The sequence below is a fragment of the Lepisosteus oculatus genome, chromosome 1 (assembly GCF_040954835.1).
Source record: "Lepisosteus oculatus isolate fLepOcu1 chromosome 1, fLepOcu1.hap2, whole genome shotgun sequence".
Taxonomy (NCBI): domain Eukaryota; kingdom Metazoa; phylum Chordata; class Actinopteri; order Semionotiformes; family Lepisosteidae; genus Lepisosteus; species Lepisosteus oculatus.
The window spans coordinates 26,123,483-26,142,375 of NC_090696.1; the positions used below are offsets into that span (position 1 = coordinate 26,123,483).

Sequence of the window (18,893 nt, forward strand, 5' to 3'; positions counted from 1 at the left end):
AAGTCTTTGGCAGGAAACCTGTCATCTGTCATCCGTTTCATAATGATGGTGATGACGCTGCCCTTCTGCTTTTATGTGGGCTGAGCTAGCCTTCACACCAGCAGTAGAACAACTTTTTCTCTAAGCTTGAAAATGCACTTATTAATGAAAAGAAGTAAAAAAAAATTGGCATACAAAACCTTTCCTTTAACTTAAAGAGGTTAACTGATTGTAATATCTTAGTGCTAATTACAAAAATATCCATATATTTATATGGATATTTATATATATAATATATAAGATATTTACATATATATATATCATGAAAAATAAATCCCTCGTTCCAAAACAGTATTAGCTTCACCAGGAGCTGCCAATTAATTCATAGTTAATAATAAGCCAGGAGTGTCACATGAGATAAACTGGGAGTAATTTATGAGGAGTAATGACTTAAATTAATTTTAAAATATATTTTTCAAGAGAAGCATGTGAGTGAGAGAGTCAGGTTGTAGTAGTAACAGCATTGTGCCATATGGCATGTAATTCAATCTGCCAATCCCTCTGATTTGACCTGAAAGAGACAAATGAAATTAGTACTGAAAAGCACTGCACTTTACTGTACAGTACATTCATTTACAATATACATTTTAGTGTGAAATCAAAATTGAAACTCTTATTAAAATTTTAAAAATAGATGTGTGAAAGTGTTTAGATTAGTGACCATCATGAAAGAAATAAAATGCACAGAAACATTAAGGATTTAAGTGTTGCGGATGATGGTGACAGACACTTTGTGTAACAGTGTAACAGATTTGTTATTAGATACAAAAATAATTTTCTCACAGACCACTTCCTGGAATGTTTGTACATTAGAGAACTCCTATAGAAACAGCAGGAGAGCACCCACTTTAATTCTACATCATGTACTGTATGTGCTGAAAGGTATGCAGCATGTGGGCCAGTTGGAAACACTTATCTCTAAACATTTATCAGCTGAAAGTTTTAAGGGCAGCATTATAATAGTATCCCACTCTTTCTTATCAATTGCAGAGTTTATGGCTCTAATTAAAATCTTATGAAAGGACTTCAAAGGATCTTCCCCATTTGTTTAGAACATTCTATAGAGCTTTGATATTAATATTTTAATAATTTGTAGGTTTTATAAAGAAACCTAATTTTTTAAAATATAATATGAGTTAATAAATATGTTTGGGCCAATGTTACTTATGCGAATATAATTTCTCATCTGTAGGTGTTTACATGCAATCTGTAAGTATCACATTGAAGTGCACACATTTTCTGAAATAATTTCAGTGTACAGTACACTACTTCCCTGGAATAAATTTGCTAGTTTTCCAAGTTTCCACGTTTTTCATAAGCTGATTTCCACCAGTATAGTCAAGATAATAGGTGGGAACAGGTAAAAACTCTCATCACTGTATATCACACACTAATAACTTTATAAGTCAGTAGTTGCTTCTTTACTGTCATTTGCATATTAAAATGGCTTACAAATATCAGCTTCACCATTGGTGTATCAGAATTTGTACGAACTCAATCTAAAACATCTAACCTGCACACCCCATACATAGCATTTAATATCGGGCAGCCTATCTAACCATATTCTGGGAATGCTGACATCTATTCATTTATTAGTTTTTAATTTTACTGTTTTGCTTTGTCTGAATTGCTTTTTCAGTCACCATATACATAAGAGTTGTTCACTTACAATTAACCCAAATTTCAGACTTTTTCAGGGTATCAAATACATTCCCATTCCTTCTAATATTTTTTTAAATGAAAGCATTTTGGAATTCCTTACAAATTATCATCTTCTTTGTGTTACCACAATCTAGTTACAAAGTAAATAGATTACATTTTAGTGTCTGCATTAATGAGAGATATGGGCCTGCAGGATCCACATACAGTAGCTCCACCCAGCTATAGGTCTTTACTTTTTATCAAAATCAGAGAGATATTTGTCATCTTTGTCATTTCAGGAAGCCTAAACCTACCAAATGCAAATTTTAGAGTTTTAAGTAGAAGACTGCTAATCATGCCTTTTATTAACAGATGAAATATAACCAAAACTCAAGTCCTAGTGATTTTTCAAATTGAAGACGTTATATACCATCTTTATTTTAAAATCTTTCTCATAGAGATTGGGGCCACCAATAATCTTATGTGTGTGTTGTTAATTCACACAATCTTTGATTAGAAAGAAGTCTCTTTTTCAGACTTATGAGTGATCAGGTTATGGCCAGGCTGTTTATAATTTTAAGTTCAAGCTGTACACATGTGATATAATCATACCTCTGATGTAAGGCCCCGGACAATTCTCGGATAAGGTACTAATATATCATTATACTGAAATATATCATTATAAATTATAAATCATTGGAAACTGTCAATAAATTTCTATGTGCTCTGACACGTGTACCTTAATTCTTGTTGTCATTGGATTCAGTTTTCATGAAATGGTGTGTTTTGTGGGATAAATGAGGAGTGATTTTCTTAGTTAAAGGGGCATTATCAGACAACAGAAAATAGCTTAACTGAAAATACAGGATGGAAGGATACAGAAATGTAATCTTTAAGCTAGGTTAAAATAGTAATATTTTGGAGCAGGGCTCAGGAATCTCCAAATAGCTAAAAAAGCAAGATTAAGCTTCTTCCCTTTTTTGAGAGTGGGAAGTCTGGTAATGGCGATTAGTTTATACTGGTATTAATCCATCCATTTTATCACAACTTTATCCAATACAGGGTTGTGAAGGAGCTGTAGTCTATAGCAGTAAGCAAGACAGGACGCACCTTGGTCTGGTAGGGCATCTCAGGGCACACACAGACACAAACACACATACTGACACCAGGACCACTTTTCCAGGAAGCCAGTTAATTTACCAGAATTACTTTGGACTGCGGGAGAAAACTGGAGCACTTGGAACACCAGGAAAACATTCTTGTATTCAATAAGTATTTAAAATCATTCCCTAAAATGATATGTGAATAAACAATATCAGCTACTGTATATAGCTAAATGTGTCTATAAACAAGCTATTATTATCCTGATCATTTGGTCCAGAAATGTATCCTCACCATTAGTAAAGAAAAATATATTAATTAGAGTAATTAATTAAACAGTTAATTACAGTAGTAACAATAATTGCTCTGGCTTCCTTACCAGGATATATTGGTAGTTCAAGTTCAAGTTTATTGTCGTTATACTCATATACTGTACAGGTATATGGTATAACGAAAAGCTATTAAGCTAGCTCTCGGACATAAGTAGTACAAAGAAAAAAAAACAAAAAAACAATTGTATAACAAAAGAAAGACAGAGACAACAGGCAATGTGCAAAAAACAACAACAGGCAATGTGCAAAAACAACAACAGGCAATGTGCAAAAACAACAACAGGCAATGTGCAAAACAACAAAAAGGTAACAGGTTATGTGCAAAAACATGCATCAACAGAATAAAATAAAGGGATAGAAATAATGGGGAGTGAGCTTTTGACATGTATGGTAGAGGTAGATTTTCAATGTGTGTTTGGGTTTTTGGTAAGAAAGAAGGCACTGTGAGGTTCAGATCATAGGTGAGAGGTGAGGTGTGAGTGAGAGAGGCTGGGAGTTTAATAGTTTGATAGTGCGGGGGTAAAAACTCTTTCTGAGTCTGGTAGTCTGGACCCGAATGCTCCAGTACTGTTTTCCAGATGGTAGCGGATCATATAGCCTGTAGCTGGGGTGTGTGGGGTGTCTGATGATAATTAGAGCTTTCCTCAAGCACTGTCTATAATAAATGTCCTGTATAGATGGGAGGGCAACCCCAGTGATGGACTGGGCAGTTTTCACCACCTGCTGTAGGGCTTCGCGGTCAGCAGTACTGCAGTTGCCTTACCACACTGTGATGCAGCCTGTCAGTGTGCATCTGTAGTGCATCTGTAAAAGTTAGTGAGGATCTGGGGACATATCTTAGCCTTCTTCAACTGTCTTAGGAAGTACAGGTGCTGTTGCGCTTTCTTGATCAGACAGGTGGCATTGAGAGACCATGTGAGGTCCTCGTTGATATGGACGCCAAGGAATTTAAAGTTACTGACCCTTTCCACTTCAGTCCTGTTGATGCGGACAGGGGCATGTCTGGTTTGCATTTTCCTAAAATCAACGATCAGCTCCTTGGTTTTGCTGATGTTGAGGGTGAGGTTGTTGTCATCACACCACGTTGTAAGGAGATTGACCACCTCCCTGTAGGCCCTCTCATCATTGTCTGTGATCAGACCTACAACTGTGGTGTCATCGGCAAACTTGATGATGGAGTTGGTGTTGTGTTTGGCCTTACAGTCTTGAGTATAGAGGGAGTAGAGCAATGGACTAAGCACACTAAGGACCCCAGTGTTCAGAGTTAGTGTGCCAGAGGTGTGGTTTCCAAGCCTGACAGCCTGAGGTCTGCCTGTCAGAAAGTTAGTAAGTTAGTGTCAGAAAGTATAGTTAAGGGTAATTTTATATGTTTTGGTATTAACACACACAACATGTTTTTTAGATGAATGCAATGAAAAGTATATATGATTCTTCCAAATTCAAGTTCAAATGAGTCCTCATAAGGCGTGCTTAATGAATCCCCTTTTTAAACTGTTCAGTATTTCCCTATTAATAGGGTTGTTTACCCCTTTGGTTTTGCAAGTGTATATTCTAATATTTGATTCAAGTGTTTCCACATAGCCCACTCCATTGTTACTGCATGGGACTAAATTAATAGTTCACATCGGTCATCTTGGCTTCTAATATCATTCATTTTTGTAAATGACAGAATTTGCAATGAGCATAGAGTAGCATAATAATTGCTAGTAATTCAAAAAGATATAACACAGACGGAGTTGCAAAAATTAGAGAACAAAAGTTATGAAAAAAACTGGTATTATTATCCAAAATAAAACAGGCATAAATAAAAAAGCTACTCTTGAATGAGTTTATGTCATTCTTACTACATTCGTTGGACAAGAAAAAAGGGTTCACAAAGGTAATGCAAAGAACCGGTCCCAGTCTAGCAGCCAATAAAAATAAATGTCGAGGATGAGTCTGCATTGTCCCCAGCTGAAAGTAAAAGAGTTAAACCTGAATTAGTTAAGAGGCAGTGAAAACCTTCTCCCACCTCTTAAGTATACTCCATTTCTCCAATTTCATGCTCACAACTGCATGAAATATTTCTCCATATACACCTTTGTAACATTGGTATAGCAGTAGATCAGGCCAATAAATACACAACACAAAAAATAAACGGGAAGTAAAATGGAAAACAAACAAGAACATAAGACACTGTGTGTAATGGTACTTTTTTATTATAATTACCACATACAAGAGGGTATTCTGTGAAAACAATTAGTCTCCAAAACTGTTATCCAGATGCATGTACAGTATACAGTAAGTAATCAGGAACTGGCTTTGTGATTGGCCTTATAAAGGGTCCTGCTTTTTCATAAGAATTTCATTATAAGCCAACAGAAAATTCCTAAAGAACCACTTTCTTACCAATTACTTGTTTTCTGTCAGCCCAGTGGCTTTCAATATCTGTAGTGTCCTGTCTGCACACATGTCTGGCAATGTGTATTATTGGAGGCAGAGTGGTAGTGTATGCTGGGGCACTGTTTTCATACCCAGGAATATACTTTTCATATACAGTAAATGAACATGATTAAGGCTTTCATTTCCACCGAATAGGCTAAATATTCTAATATGTTATTGGCAACCATACAGTATGTGTTCAACTGTTGTTGGAATGGTAACTTCAAGACGTTCAGTTTAGTCTCAACAGTGGTGCTGTAATCCTCTAGTACGTACTGTGAATGCATCTGTCTCATCTATCCTTTGTCCCATAATATTGTAAATTACTGTAACTGAGATATTTAAAGTTAATATTTTAGTATTCAACATGGAAGTTTTGTTTCCAGTTGCCTTAACAACAATTTTTATATTGATTCCACATGGGACAGCTGACTTATCAGCACCAGTTAAACACCTATTGCCATCTTGCCCATCTCCCTCCAACTGCCCGAATAGTTTTTTTGTGTGTATTTTTTACACTTTTTTATCTAGGGTTCAAAGGTACTGTATGTCCTGTCCTTTCATTAACTTTCCATTGGCTACAAGGAGCAAATTAGTAAATTCTTGTTATTTTAATTCTGATTTTAACAGACTTACTCTGGGAGTTTCTAAGGTTTCTGCTGTGCTGGGGCCATCACTGTTTAATTTTAAAATTATGCATTGCAAAACTGTGTTGTTGTTTGAAGCACAAGAATATAAATGTAATATATGTGTAATATTGTTCAACCTTGCAGATCTACTTACTGAAGAGTCAAATTAATTTTCATTTGTCTTTGCTGTTTATTTGAAAATCCCAAGGATTATTTAGACCTTTTTTAGATCATATATACAAAATAGGAAGAGCAGTGGGTCTAATAATTAAAATTCCCTTTGGGCTTTCCACAAATTACCTTTTTTCCACTTGAGCTTTCTCTCCTTAACACGATTTTTTAGTTCCATGTGGTGTACATTTTGACAGTCATTTTTCTCATGAGAATATGAATAGATTTTACACATGTGGGTGTAAAACTTTTTAAAATAACCCAAACCGTCTCAGTGATTTCACACTTTTATGTGAAATTCAGGTAAATATTTGTGAAAAGATGTTATCAACTAATATACTGTAAATGTTGATTTCAAAACATGAAACTAGTGAAGCCACAAAAAAAATTACAAGGCAATATGTAAGTTATCATAGACCAAAAAATGTGTAGACAAGACTGTGTATAAGCAAATAGTATTGCTAAATGTGCTTGTAACCTAAATATACTGATGGAAAAAAGAAACGCAACACTTCCTCCTCCACACTCTGGCCCGCCCATCTGCGTGGAAGAGGCTGAAGAGTGACTCATCCATGAAGAGGACCTGATGCCACTGCTAACAAGTCCATCACAGCCTCTGTCTGGCCCAAGCCAATTGGGTGTAACATCTAGGAGGTGTGAGCAGAGGGCCTCTGACAGTTTGCGTTGCTCTTAGGCCAGCAGGATGGAGCCTCACTGTCCTGTCACTGATGCGGGCATTGTGCCTGCCGGCTGTTTCAGCAGCAGTATGGGTGGCAGATCTGACACAATCTCTCAGATGCACCAGTCTGATATGTCGGTCCTGCTCTTGTGTGGTCACTCAAGGGCGACCGGATCTTGGATGCCAATGGACCTCTCCCTTGCGTCTGGTGACATTTGAGGCATTGTGGAATGCACAGAAAACTGAAAAGTGTGGCCTTTTTCTTGCAGTGACCTAAACTTTGAATTAAGGCCTTTTTAAAGGTGACCTGATCAAACATTGTTCCACCTGGATCTCACTGGGTAAAAGTGCACCTCACGAGCTTTCGTGTGATTGGCAAGTTGCAATGCCTCACTGCACAAGCTGTATTGCTGGTCAGTGGGCTTAAAATAAATTGACAACATTTTGTGAAAGTACTGTACATAAGCTACAACTATAGTATTCTCATTCCAGAAAATGCTGCATTTCTTTTTTTCCCATCGGTATATATACTATACATTATATAACACATGAAACGTGCGAAGTTTCAGATTTAATTTCTTTCCAGAAGTATTAAATGAATATTAAATATTACTTGGGACACAAAATGATTCTACTAAATTACTTCATTTCAATATAAACAGTTAATTGAATATTAATACAGCAGGTCCCCAATATACATTATGTCTTATCTCAGTGAATTTTCACCGATGAGGACAATGTAAATAAGTGGGCTTAAGGAACATTAGAGTCCGGGATGTAAATTATGTCCGGGAGACAAACAGGGAGGTTACAGCAGGGAGGTTAAGATCGATTTGTTAAACTGAATGTGTATTTCTCTTACCTACTATACCCAAATACAACACAGGACTGCAATGCAGTACAAGTAGAAATACAGTAACATTTTTAAATCAGTTTTACTCTCACTTTTATCCTAAAACCAATCATTTTGAGCATTTTTAGTAACATTTCAAACACATATACTTTTTTACATATACATATATTTTTTTTTTATGTGGTGTACATTTTGACAATCATTATCATGTGAATGCATGATGTGCACACATGTGTAGGTGTACAACTTAATAGCCAAAAAACAGCCCAAACCACTTGTTTAAATTAACTTTCCTTTAGATGTGGACAGATCATGCTCAATTGTTAATGCTGCTGTACTTCTTACATTCAGCACCTGCAATAAACCTGGAAATCATTTTTGCACAAATGAAAAGAAAAAATATAATAATGAGTTAAGTGCAGGAAATTTTCATATCAAGTTCTCAATATATCAATGATGTAAGAGCTCTGAAATACTGTATATACAGTATAACAGGGAACCCCCCCGTATTGAATTACACAAGATTTATTTGGACAATATACTAGTGGAGGGATTAGCACTCTGGGTTTCTGAATCTAGATATCTGGGTTCAGTTCTTAACTGAGGCACTTTCTAAGTGGGGTCTTCACATTGTCCTCTGGGAATTGTTTTTTTTTGTGGGATGCTTTAGCACCCTACCATTTTCTAAAGAGATACCCAATAGGCTAATTGCTGTCTTCCAAACTCTGAGTGTGTGTATGCACACATGAAGGGTGTTGCCATTACATTGCAACTCGTGGTTCTGGGAGCTTGCTGTATCCCTAGGCAATCAAGGCAATTTTGTGTGAAAGCAACAGTTTATTTTAAAAATAGCACAATCCATCAGCATACAAGAATGTTTTTATTCTCTCTGTCTACCAAACATAAAGACACATACTGCAGATTATCTTACGTAAAAAAGTTCTCTGTACAAGCAAGTAGTGTTTTATGAATTTACAACATATGGCAGAACTGCATGAGAATCCGAGTAGGTCATACACATGGCCAGTTTGTCTTATGCCCTCTGTATGCATATCTCACTTACAGTATCAAACCAAAGTCCATTCGCACTATCTGTACAATTGTGTCTGGACTAAGTCAGCTCATCGTCCTTAAAAACTTGTGTATTCATAACCAGCAATTTCGAAAACCAAATTTCTATAACTAAACAGTTCATAAGCTATCAGCCACAAATAACAATACGTCACAAAGACTGGCACATCATTATGTTCCAACTTTGTGAACATTTTGTACTCCTGCTGTATGTGAAACACCAAGTCACAACAAGTGATTGATGGCAACTTGATTGCACTTATTATCCATCATGTGGATTCATCCAATATTCCTGCAGACCAATGCACACAACCTCACAACAGTCCTCACAACAGTCTTGAGAATGTACAGTACCAGTTGTGCTGTTGTGCAGCCTCATCACCAGACTTGAGTCCCATTCAAGACTCTTAGAATTAGCTTGTGATGACATGTGGCATTGTAAGAGGGCAACTGGATATGGAGTGTCAATTGAGGTGAGTTTTCATCACCATAAGGCACTGGTGAGACACTCCATATGCAGTGGAAAAAACACAATAGATTACTAGAGAACTGGGCTCACCTGGGTGAAGCCTGTATCCCATATAAAGGTTCAGTAAGTAAGCAATATGGGTTGACTTGGGGAAGTCGGTCCCTCACTGGTTGGTTTGGGCAGTGAGTAACAGAGTCTTTGGGGAGGCTCCTGAAGTCAGCTCATGGGGAGCTAGACCTCACTGGCACAGTGAGAGACTGTGTCTCGTAGTGAGATACCGGATAACTGTATCCTCATCAGCAGATATGTAAGTAAGGGAGAGTGGATAAGAGCCTCACTGTCAGGGGGACAGTGAGAGGCTGCATCTCATGGTACAAGGTATCCGTTGAGGCATCCGTTTACACAGGGAGATTCAGGAAATGCTCAGTTTCATGGCAAGACACTCATAGTAGTGGAAGGTTAATGGCCACCAGGTTAGTGAAAAGTCTAGGAGTAGGGGGTCTTAGATACAGATGGATAGGGTAACTCAGAACAGGGGAGGCTGTCACAAAAGTAACAAGTAGGAAGACGGATAAGGAACGAGTCCGGTCAAAAAGAATTGACCGTGTCAAGGTTGTTTTCACTGTCTTTCTAAAGCATGGAACTTCATTGTTAACTAGGTGTGCAGTTGCGGACTGATGTAAAGTCAAAATCTGGTTTAGACAGCAACTTCAGTCTGGACACCACCAGTATAGGTGAACAACAACTTCAGTCTGGACGGTAAAATCGGGGGTTAATGTGGCAGATTTCCCCTACACTTGGCTATCATCCAGAGGGATTAAAAACAACTAAAGGCAAGGTTCATTATTTACCACACTTAATGAGAGGAATGGGATTTAATCCCACAAGACAGCATCTGCAACCTAGTACAAAATATGCATCTCAGATGTACAGCTTGAATGGCTTCCAACAGTGTAGACCCTCTGTTGATGACAAATATTAATCAAATAATTAGTTTATCTATGTCACATCTGTTCAATAAAATACCAGTGCACCTGCTATAAAAAGATTTCTTATTTCACTAATAATAATTTTGTAATTTGTGCAGTAAAAAGTGATACATTAATTATTTCATACAATATATTATGTTATTATATAACCTTTATTATATAAGCAGGTGTGAGCCTGGTCAGTACCTGGATTGGAGACCTCCTGGGAAAAACTAAAGTTCCTGCTGGAAGAGGTGTTAGTGGGACCAGCAGGGGGGCGCTCACCCTGCGGTCCATGTGGGTCCTAATGCCCCAGTGTAGTGACGGGGGCACTATACTGTAAACAAGCGCCATCTTTCGGATGAGATGTAAAACCGAGGTCCTGACTCTCTGTGGTCATTAAAAATCCCAGGGTGTTTCTGGAAAAGAGTAGGGGTGTAACCCCGGTGTCCTGGCCAAATTTCCCATGCCTCCTAATAATCCCCCTCTATGAATTGGCTACATTACTTTGTTCTCCTCCCCCTCCCCTCCACGCTGATGGCAGGCAGAGTGACGCGTCGGTTGGAGTATTATCGGTCGCATTTAATGGCAACGTCAGCTCAAAGATTTGGTTCAAACCACCAAATGGAGCGGCGTGCCGACAAGCAGACCCTGCTGATGCAGGATTAACGCTAGGATGAGAGAGATATATATTTCGTTATTATATGTATAAGCTGGTTAAATGTTTAGTTTGGTCCAAATGTCTGTACAGTACACCCTCTTTGTAAAATGTATACTATTTATATTCAGGAAAAAAATATTACATTTTTATGTTACTGTATTGTTATTTAAAATCAATATAATAATGTATATTGTTATAATCATTTTAGAACACTGTTCTTCCTTATACAGTACATGCATATACAGTACAATAAATAAATCACATAATTAACATAAATGTTTAGCCATAGCTATTGTTGTAAAAGTACTGAATAGAAGTGGATTTTACTGGTGATCAATTCTTTATAATTTATTGATGTTTCAAACAAAATAGAGCTACAACATGAAAACAAACAAAATATTTATCTTACTACATACAAACCAACCACTTACCCATTTCCCCTCATTGAAGCTCCTCTCAGTTCCTAAATACTATACATGGGATTCCACAAATGCAGCCAAACAGCTACAACGAAACCCCTTAGCACACCCCTCTGTGCATTAGCAACAGAACTCCAAACTTTCACCATCCTCAGCAGTAGAAAGTTCCATATAAATAGTAGCAAGGCAGGCCAGGATCCAATTATGCCAGTAGAGTGAACGTGGTGCTCCAAACACAATGCCAAAAAAATTGTAACTGCAATCATACAGTAGCTGCCAGATCTTTTCATTCCACTTTGAAAGATCCAGCATAGCGTCATCATCCAGAAACAGAGCCAAGTGTTAACGGGGAATATTCCACAAGTATGTAGAGTGAATTGTTGCTGTAATACTTAAAAGATAAAGTAAAATTGTTTGTAAAAATGTGATTATCGGAAATAGAATAGATACGCCATCTCTTTGGTTTTTTTGCAAGTCTTTCTAGTAAACAGCAAATCTTAAATAAGTAATTATGGGTCTGAAACAATTTATAATGTTATAGATACCCCAGTATAAAGTTTACATGGTGAGATCTGCAAGAAGCCAGGCTTCTGCTCAATCTTTCAGTGAGGGCTCTTATGCTTTTATTATATGTTGCCATCGAATAGTCTAAGGGGGAAGAGAAATGGAACTGTGGGACTATCAAGCCAAGCAGATCCATTTAGTATTATGGAGACATAACCATGAAGACAACTGAGAAAATCAGTCAATTTTAGTAAAAATCTACCTATTTAAAAAGTTCTTAAAGCTTTTTACTGTACTGGCATGTAAAGCAGAGTAGATTTCAATAGGAAGGGAAGAGGCTTCCTCTACTGCAGACTTTAACAGCAGTCATGGAGTTAAATTAATATTATTATTGATGATATTGGTGATATTATTTACCAATTAATATAAATCCCTCCCAAAGTACCAAAATCATCAAAAATAGCAAATCAGGGAAACAAAAAGAGATATTCTCTACATTTAATAATTTGGAACCTCCATAATACGGTATTCAATGCAATAATGTGTATTATTATTGGCAGTAGGGGTTGAAGTAGGAGATTGACAACAAGTCTAAGGTAGAGGTTACAAGATGAACAAAAAAAAGCTAAAGTGGGCATCCCTGACAAATTCGCCTGAAAACAGGAATTTGGGAAGAACATTTGATGATAAGAGGGTTATTAAAATGTGCACTGTTAAAATCACTTTTAATTATTTAAAATGTTGTATGTCATGTATCCTTATTCTCATTATCTATGAACACTTGAAAGAAGAAAATACTCGTAGAGAAGGGAGCTATGCTTTCATTTTGCATTGGATTCATTTTCTCTGCTTGGCTTTTGCAAATCAGATGTCTATTCAGATTTGTTTTTAACAGGATTTTTGTGGACCAGTATCTGCGGAGCATATAAGGATCTCTAATAATGCATCACCAAAACTCATCAAAAGTGCTCCAACACTGAGGAGAAAAACAAGGAATCATGTATCTGATGGCCATTCTTTTATGAGTAAGATATCTATGGAAGAATTATACAATTCTTCAGAAACTCACAGTGTTCAACTACAACAGAGATCTGAAATGTCTATGGCTGTCTGTGAGAGGAGCGACACAAGTCATACACCTCAAAGTCTGTTGTCTTTGCCCAGTCAACCAGAAGGTAGGATATTATCATTAAATTTTCTGTAATTGTCTTTCTTCATAAAAGCCAGAGACAATAATTGCTTAACTTCAGACTCAAGCAATAACTTGAGGACTTTAGTCACTTTTTGAAAAAGCAGAGGAGATCTAATCTGGATCAATCTCCAAATAGAAGCTGAAGTAAATAAAAATTAAACTGAAAAAATCTACAGTACCATGTATTCCGCTGGAAAAGATTTGTAATTATTTCAATAGAAATCAGAAAGAATCTTACTGTGGAGCAGAAAAGTTTAAAAATCAATTTGTAAACATATTTTTGATTTTTCAGCATGGTGTGTCATATCTTGGAATTGACTGGTAAACAATGCACGGCACAAGATAGCCATATTTTGTTATGATACTAGTGAAATTACAATGCTACTGTACAAATATTGACCTCTGTTTGGGAACATTCAGAGATGGTATTGTATCTAATTTAGGAGATGATTTCATTGGAGCTTTATTCTAAAGGGTGGAGACCTAAAGTACAATAGTTAAATGCACAAATTGGGTTGAACAGATATTAACAAAAAATATGTCTGATTTTATATGAATTTATATTAAATAAAGCCATAGTGCAATATATACAGTATATTGTTACAGCTTTAGGTAACTGCGAAGTGTATTGTAACGCATATGGCCTCCATTGCTTGTGAAAGACGGCTTACCAGCGTGGTGACGTCACCGCCCTTTCCTGTGAATAGCAGGGACTGCAGCCGCCGGGCTGATGGGAGATTTCCCTTTGGCTCAAGTGGCTGAGTCGCTGTTGAGTGATGCTGGAGGCCCGGGTTCGAGTCCCAGACGGTGGGGGGCCGACCTGATGCGGCAGCGGCGAGGGCGCCCACGTGAACCCCATAGCGTTACAGTATCTTAGATTTTAGATAAAGTTTGTGACACTTGGAAGAATAAACATTCTAGCTTCAAAGCAGAGAGGATGTTTGCTGAGGTCTGGGGGGTCCCTTCAGCAACAACAATTGTAACATTTACCTTGGTGTACCAAGGTAGATTGTGGGTTAATGATCATCAATGAGCAGTACAGAAACACACAATATAAGATCACATTAAGAGCACAGAGAGAGAAAAGGAATGTTATGCATTCCGCACTCACATGATCACGCTCTAACAAACGCCTTCAACATTCCCACCCGCACCCACTTAGATGCTCACGCCGTGACTAATCTTCCTATCACCTTTCACTCCTGTTACTACTTTAACCCTCCTCTTTTCCCTTACTGTTGCTCGTTAATTCGGATTTTCTTTGGAGCTTCCTTGTGTGCACCATTCTTACAGTTTTGATCGCATCGTTGCTTCCTGGACTCTCGCTAGTTTCTGCCTTTATGATATGGATTTGTCTCGATTGAACTGTCCCAGCCTGGTTTTTTAACTTTCACCTGCCCATCGGTTAAGGATTTGCGTTTTTTGTAACATTTTTATAAGGACTTCCTGCAACAGCACAGGGATATCACCAGCTTGAGCCCTGCACACAGTCTTTATTTTATTTTTTTGGCATAACGATTGCTAACAAGGAAGAAGAGAAGCCGGGAACAAACTACTGAAAGTCCACCATACTTTCTCCACTTTTTTTTTAATCTCTGCATACAAATTCCTGTTTCTACTCAGGAGACAGTAAAGATGTTGATGACGCTTTGTGGGACTAATCAAAAGTGCCAGTGAATGTGAGTGCTGCAGTATGTATGGAGGGGACATTTACAAACTGGTGTTTGGATTAAGTGGAGCTCACTGTGGACAAATCAAAGTTATCATTCACAATGAGAAACGGAGCACCTTGATTTGACCTTCAATCATAAATTGTCATTGTGTCAAGATTCCCCAAGTTTGTCAGAACAATCATTACATGGGAAATGGCAATGTAAATACCATTGTGAAGAAAGCACAACAGCAAATCACTTTCCATAACCAGCTGAAAAAGTTGAAGGTGTGTTAACATGGCACAGTAGTGCTGAACAAGTATTGGGAGTGAAGTTTAAAGACTTTTCACAAAGTGATGTCGGTTTTATTTACAAGATCATAGGTTCTGCCCGCCTTCCCTCACTACACTGTAAACACTATATTCCTCCAGGATGACTAAATCGTGTTGCTAACCATTTTCATCCCTTCTGCCATGATTTTCAGTTAGACCCATCCTGTAGATGCTGCAGATCCATTAAGGCAGTTACCAGCTGTTTCAGTAACAGTTTATATCCCACCATGAAATGAGTTTTCCTGTGCCAGAGCTAAAATTATTCTGTTGGTTCATAGCCTGTGGGCATATACAATATGTTCATATATGTAGTATAACGTTATCACTGTGTTCAAGTGTAATACTAAATGAAATTATGGTTTGCCATAGGAGAGTAAATTCCTTTTACTCTCTGTGGTAAAAAAAAAGTATTTGTATCGGTGGCATTTTGTTTAAAGATCTGTTCTCATACTTTACCATCTTTAAGCACGTTGTCAAACTCTTGTGTAAATTACACTGATTTCTAATATCTTATTCAACACACAAAAGTAAGGTTGATCATAAAATGTGATGTTTAATTCATGGTGGAATTTTTTATAACTTGGTTTTTTTTGCATTTTGATTTACTAATTGTTTTTTTTTGTAGGAAGTGTTCATGTAAATGATATTTTGCTGATGGTTAAGAATGTGAGTCTGAAAATGGAAAAAGGTAGAAGTCAAACCAGGTAATAAATATAAAGAATTTTATTAAAATGTTTCTAAATTGCTTCTAAAACACTACTTGCTATGATCCTGGGCCAAGGACTTCCCAAGTACTTGTGTGTGGATTTACTTCTTAAAATTAATGACCTCTTGCATTCAGTGTTATTTAATGTAATTACCTTGTAATACATACTGTACCGCTCTGCAAAAGTCATTTCTCATTGCTCTACTCATTTGTTTTTTTTCCTACTTATAAATACCCATAGTTCTGTGATCTTGGCTGATAAAAATGTATCTTAACTTAAATTTTAACCATTTTGTTTCAAGATAATATTGATCTGTATTGTGATGTACACCTTTTAACTATATTAATTTGTAGAGTAGAACAAATTTTTAATGATGACCACCTCCCACTCATTTAATTTAAATCTAAATGGTAAATGGAATGGTTTATCTTGTACAACATATTATATTGTCTGGTGATCTTCAGTTTGCCTTAAACAGCTGGGTTGAAGTGTGTGAAGATCTTGATTAAGATGAATTGATGATTGCTATATTGAATTGGTTTCTTCACACCCAAAATAAGATGTATTAATAACAGACCAAATTTGGTATAATAGTTGAATAATTAGTGGGACTTTAAATCATTGTTGCTTAGAACATATTTTAAGTTGATTGTGTTTAAGATGTGTAAGGTTTTTGCACAGCACTGTAGTGCAGATAAATGGTTTCAATTAAAACAAGAACATTTACAAAATGTACATTATCAGTTTGTACTGTATTTCCATTTTTTCAGCAATTTATATAAAAGACCTGTTCAGCTTGCAGAAAACAAACTTCACCCAGATGATGATAATTTGCCCACAATTTGTTTAGGTAAGTTCCTCTGTCTATGTGTGTAAAAAAGGTGCCCACAATTTGAAAATGTTGATATCTAAAGAAATGCATTTGAGACTCCGTGTAACTGTGACAAGCATGTGTTGTTGTATAATATAAATAATTATAATGAGAAAAAGATATAACTGACTTATTTCCTTTTATTGGTGTTTTGTGAGTCTCTAGTCATCTGCATAAAAAGACAATTTACAACATAATCAATAATACAATACAGCTGAAAATGGACTAAAATGATAGCAAATTAAGCTAGTAATTATTTAAGTACCTAAAGCTGTCAGAATCTCACCTTGCCCTTGAATCCAAGCAATATTGAAACCAGAACTTTTATGCAAGCCTTGACTAGCTACACTGAATAAAAAAAAAACGGATAAGAAATCTTTGCAATCTTCTGTTTGCATGGAATATAGCCAGTTTAAATTTTGCCAAAATACTGGATAAGTACTGACAGAAACCACAGTATCCTTGTGTTGGTGTTAATAGCCTGTGATAGATTGGAGTGCTGTCAAGGGTTTACCCTGCCTTGTGACTGTTGCGGTTCCACGTGGGATCATGCCCTCTGCCATCCGTTTCATCCCACAACACTTGGGGCGCAAACCCAGGTCAGCCGCATGAGCTAAAGAGACCTCTCCCAGCCCTGGCAGCTGAGGTCCCTGCTACATCACTGTATCCGAACTAGCTCCGCTACACCTGCAGTGACATGTTTTGGCACCTCTGTGACCCTGTATTAGATAAAGCTGTTAGAAAGTGGATGGATCAATATAACATTGTAATGGTTTCCTATTTAACATTTTCTACATAGACACTTGAATAAACTAATCATCTCATGTATTTTTAGGGGAGAAGACCTTACTTTTTTTTAGTGGATAGACAATCTTAGATACTGTACATAGACTGAAGCCATGGGTCTATATTGTATACACCTACATGCCTAATGTAAAATGACTCCTTTTCATTGCATTGGCAGGTACTTTGGCAATTTTAGAAATGATTAGTAGATGTATACATTTCATCAACTGTACAATTGGCATGCAGGCTAGAAGTACATTGGCAAATTTCCATCAATAAATCAAATATTTTAAATATTGTCAAATTAAAATTTCAAAAAATACCAGGGATTGATTGCAAATGAAAGTGTTATGTGTCATTATCTATCCATTTTAAGGAAGTGGGCAGCAAATCGTAATGTAGATTAAAAATAGATTTGTTTTCATCGAGATCTCAAAGTAAAGGAACTGTATGTCTGGTCAGGAGTTTGGTTGTGTTATACAAGAATATGAACACTTAGTAGGATTTTTTTCAAGGACAAACTAAAAACTGTTTAAAAATTACCACATGATACCTTTCACTGCCATATTTACTGTATGTGTCCAAAACACCTTTTTCTTAATAGATAAGTGGATACAGCACTCATTTTTGTAAACCTCTTGTAAGTAATATATCCATTGATTTAATCCATTTCTTTAAAATCACTGCTGCCAACCGGTTTATGTACATTTTTAATGCCATTCTGAAAACCCTTATCAATACAATTTTTATGCTGATAATTGTGATGCTTTAAATAATTGTAGAATACCAATCAATATTAAAATTGATACTGTATATTTAGTTTATGCTGTATTTGCTTTTTTATGTGGTGTGTAGCAAGTGTACTTTTTTCCAAGGATAAGGTTGACAGATTAATTCACAGAAAGATGCTCATGCACAGAGCAGATCAACTCCATTATAGATGTTGACAGCTGAACAGACTTTAAATATTTGCCAATATGATTCATAAAGAAAAGAACGCTTTAGAAGAGAATACTTAGTAGGGTAATGACAAGAAAACAGTTACTTTTTGCCTAGGATTTTGCTCTTGCTTTTATGAATCCAAGTAATTCAAAATTTTTATTCTAACTGTATTACTCATAATTAATTCATAATCATGTCTTTGGCAGGGTTGTGAAAGAGTGAGGTGCTCAACAGTCTTTGGAGAAAAAAAGGAAAAAAACGATTTAATGTTCAGAGAAAATATAGAAACTGAGTGTCAAACTACTGGTAAATCACATTAAAATAAATTCAAGAAAATGATTCTACTTAAAGGAAAATATGAAAACTCTAGTTGCATCTTGTTGTGGATAGCGGTTAACTCTGCTTTCACGGAGGGAACTTCAGATTCTTAAATTGAGCCTAAGGCTTATCTGC

At 36.5% G+C, this 18,893-nt stretch overlaps 1 protein-coding gene across 4 annotated transcripts in view; it reads left to right on the forward strand.

Annotated features, from left to right (window-relative positions):
• The window catches only part of iqcm (IQ motif containing M), a 92,522-nt gene that overhangs the window by 11,756 nt on the left and 61,873 nt on the right, over positions 1 to 18,893 (forward strand). For all 4 annotated transcript variants that reach the window (XM_069188537.1, XM_069188555.1, XM_069188560.1 and 1 more), the window contains exons 6-8: positions 12,854 to 13,133; positions 15,760 to 15,838; positions 16,612 to 16,691. In XM_069188537.1, coding sequence (XP_069044638.1) covers positions 12,854 to 13,133; positions 15,760 to 15,838; positions 16,612 to 16,691 — 439 coding nt within the window. The remainder of the gene's footprint in view (positions 1 to 12,853; positions 13,134 to 15,759; positions 15,839 to 16,611; positions 16,692 to 18,893) is intronic.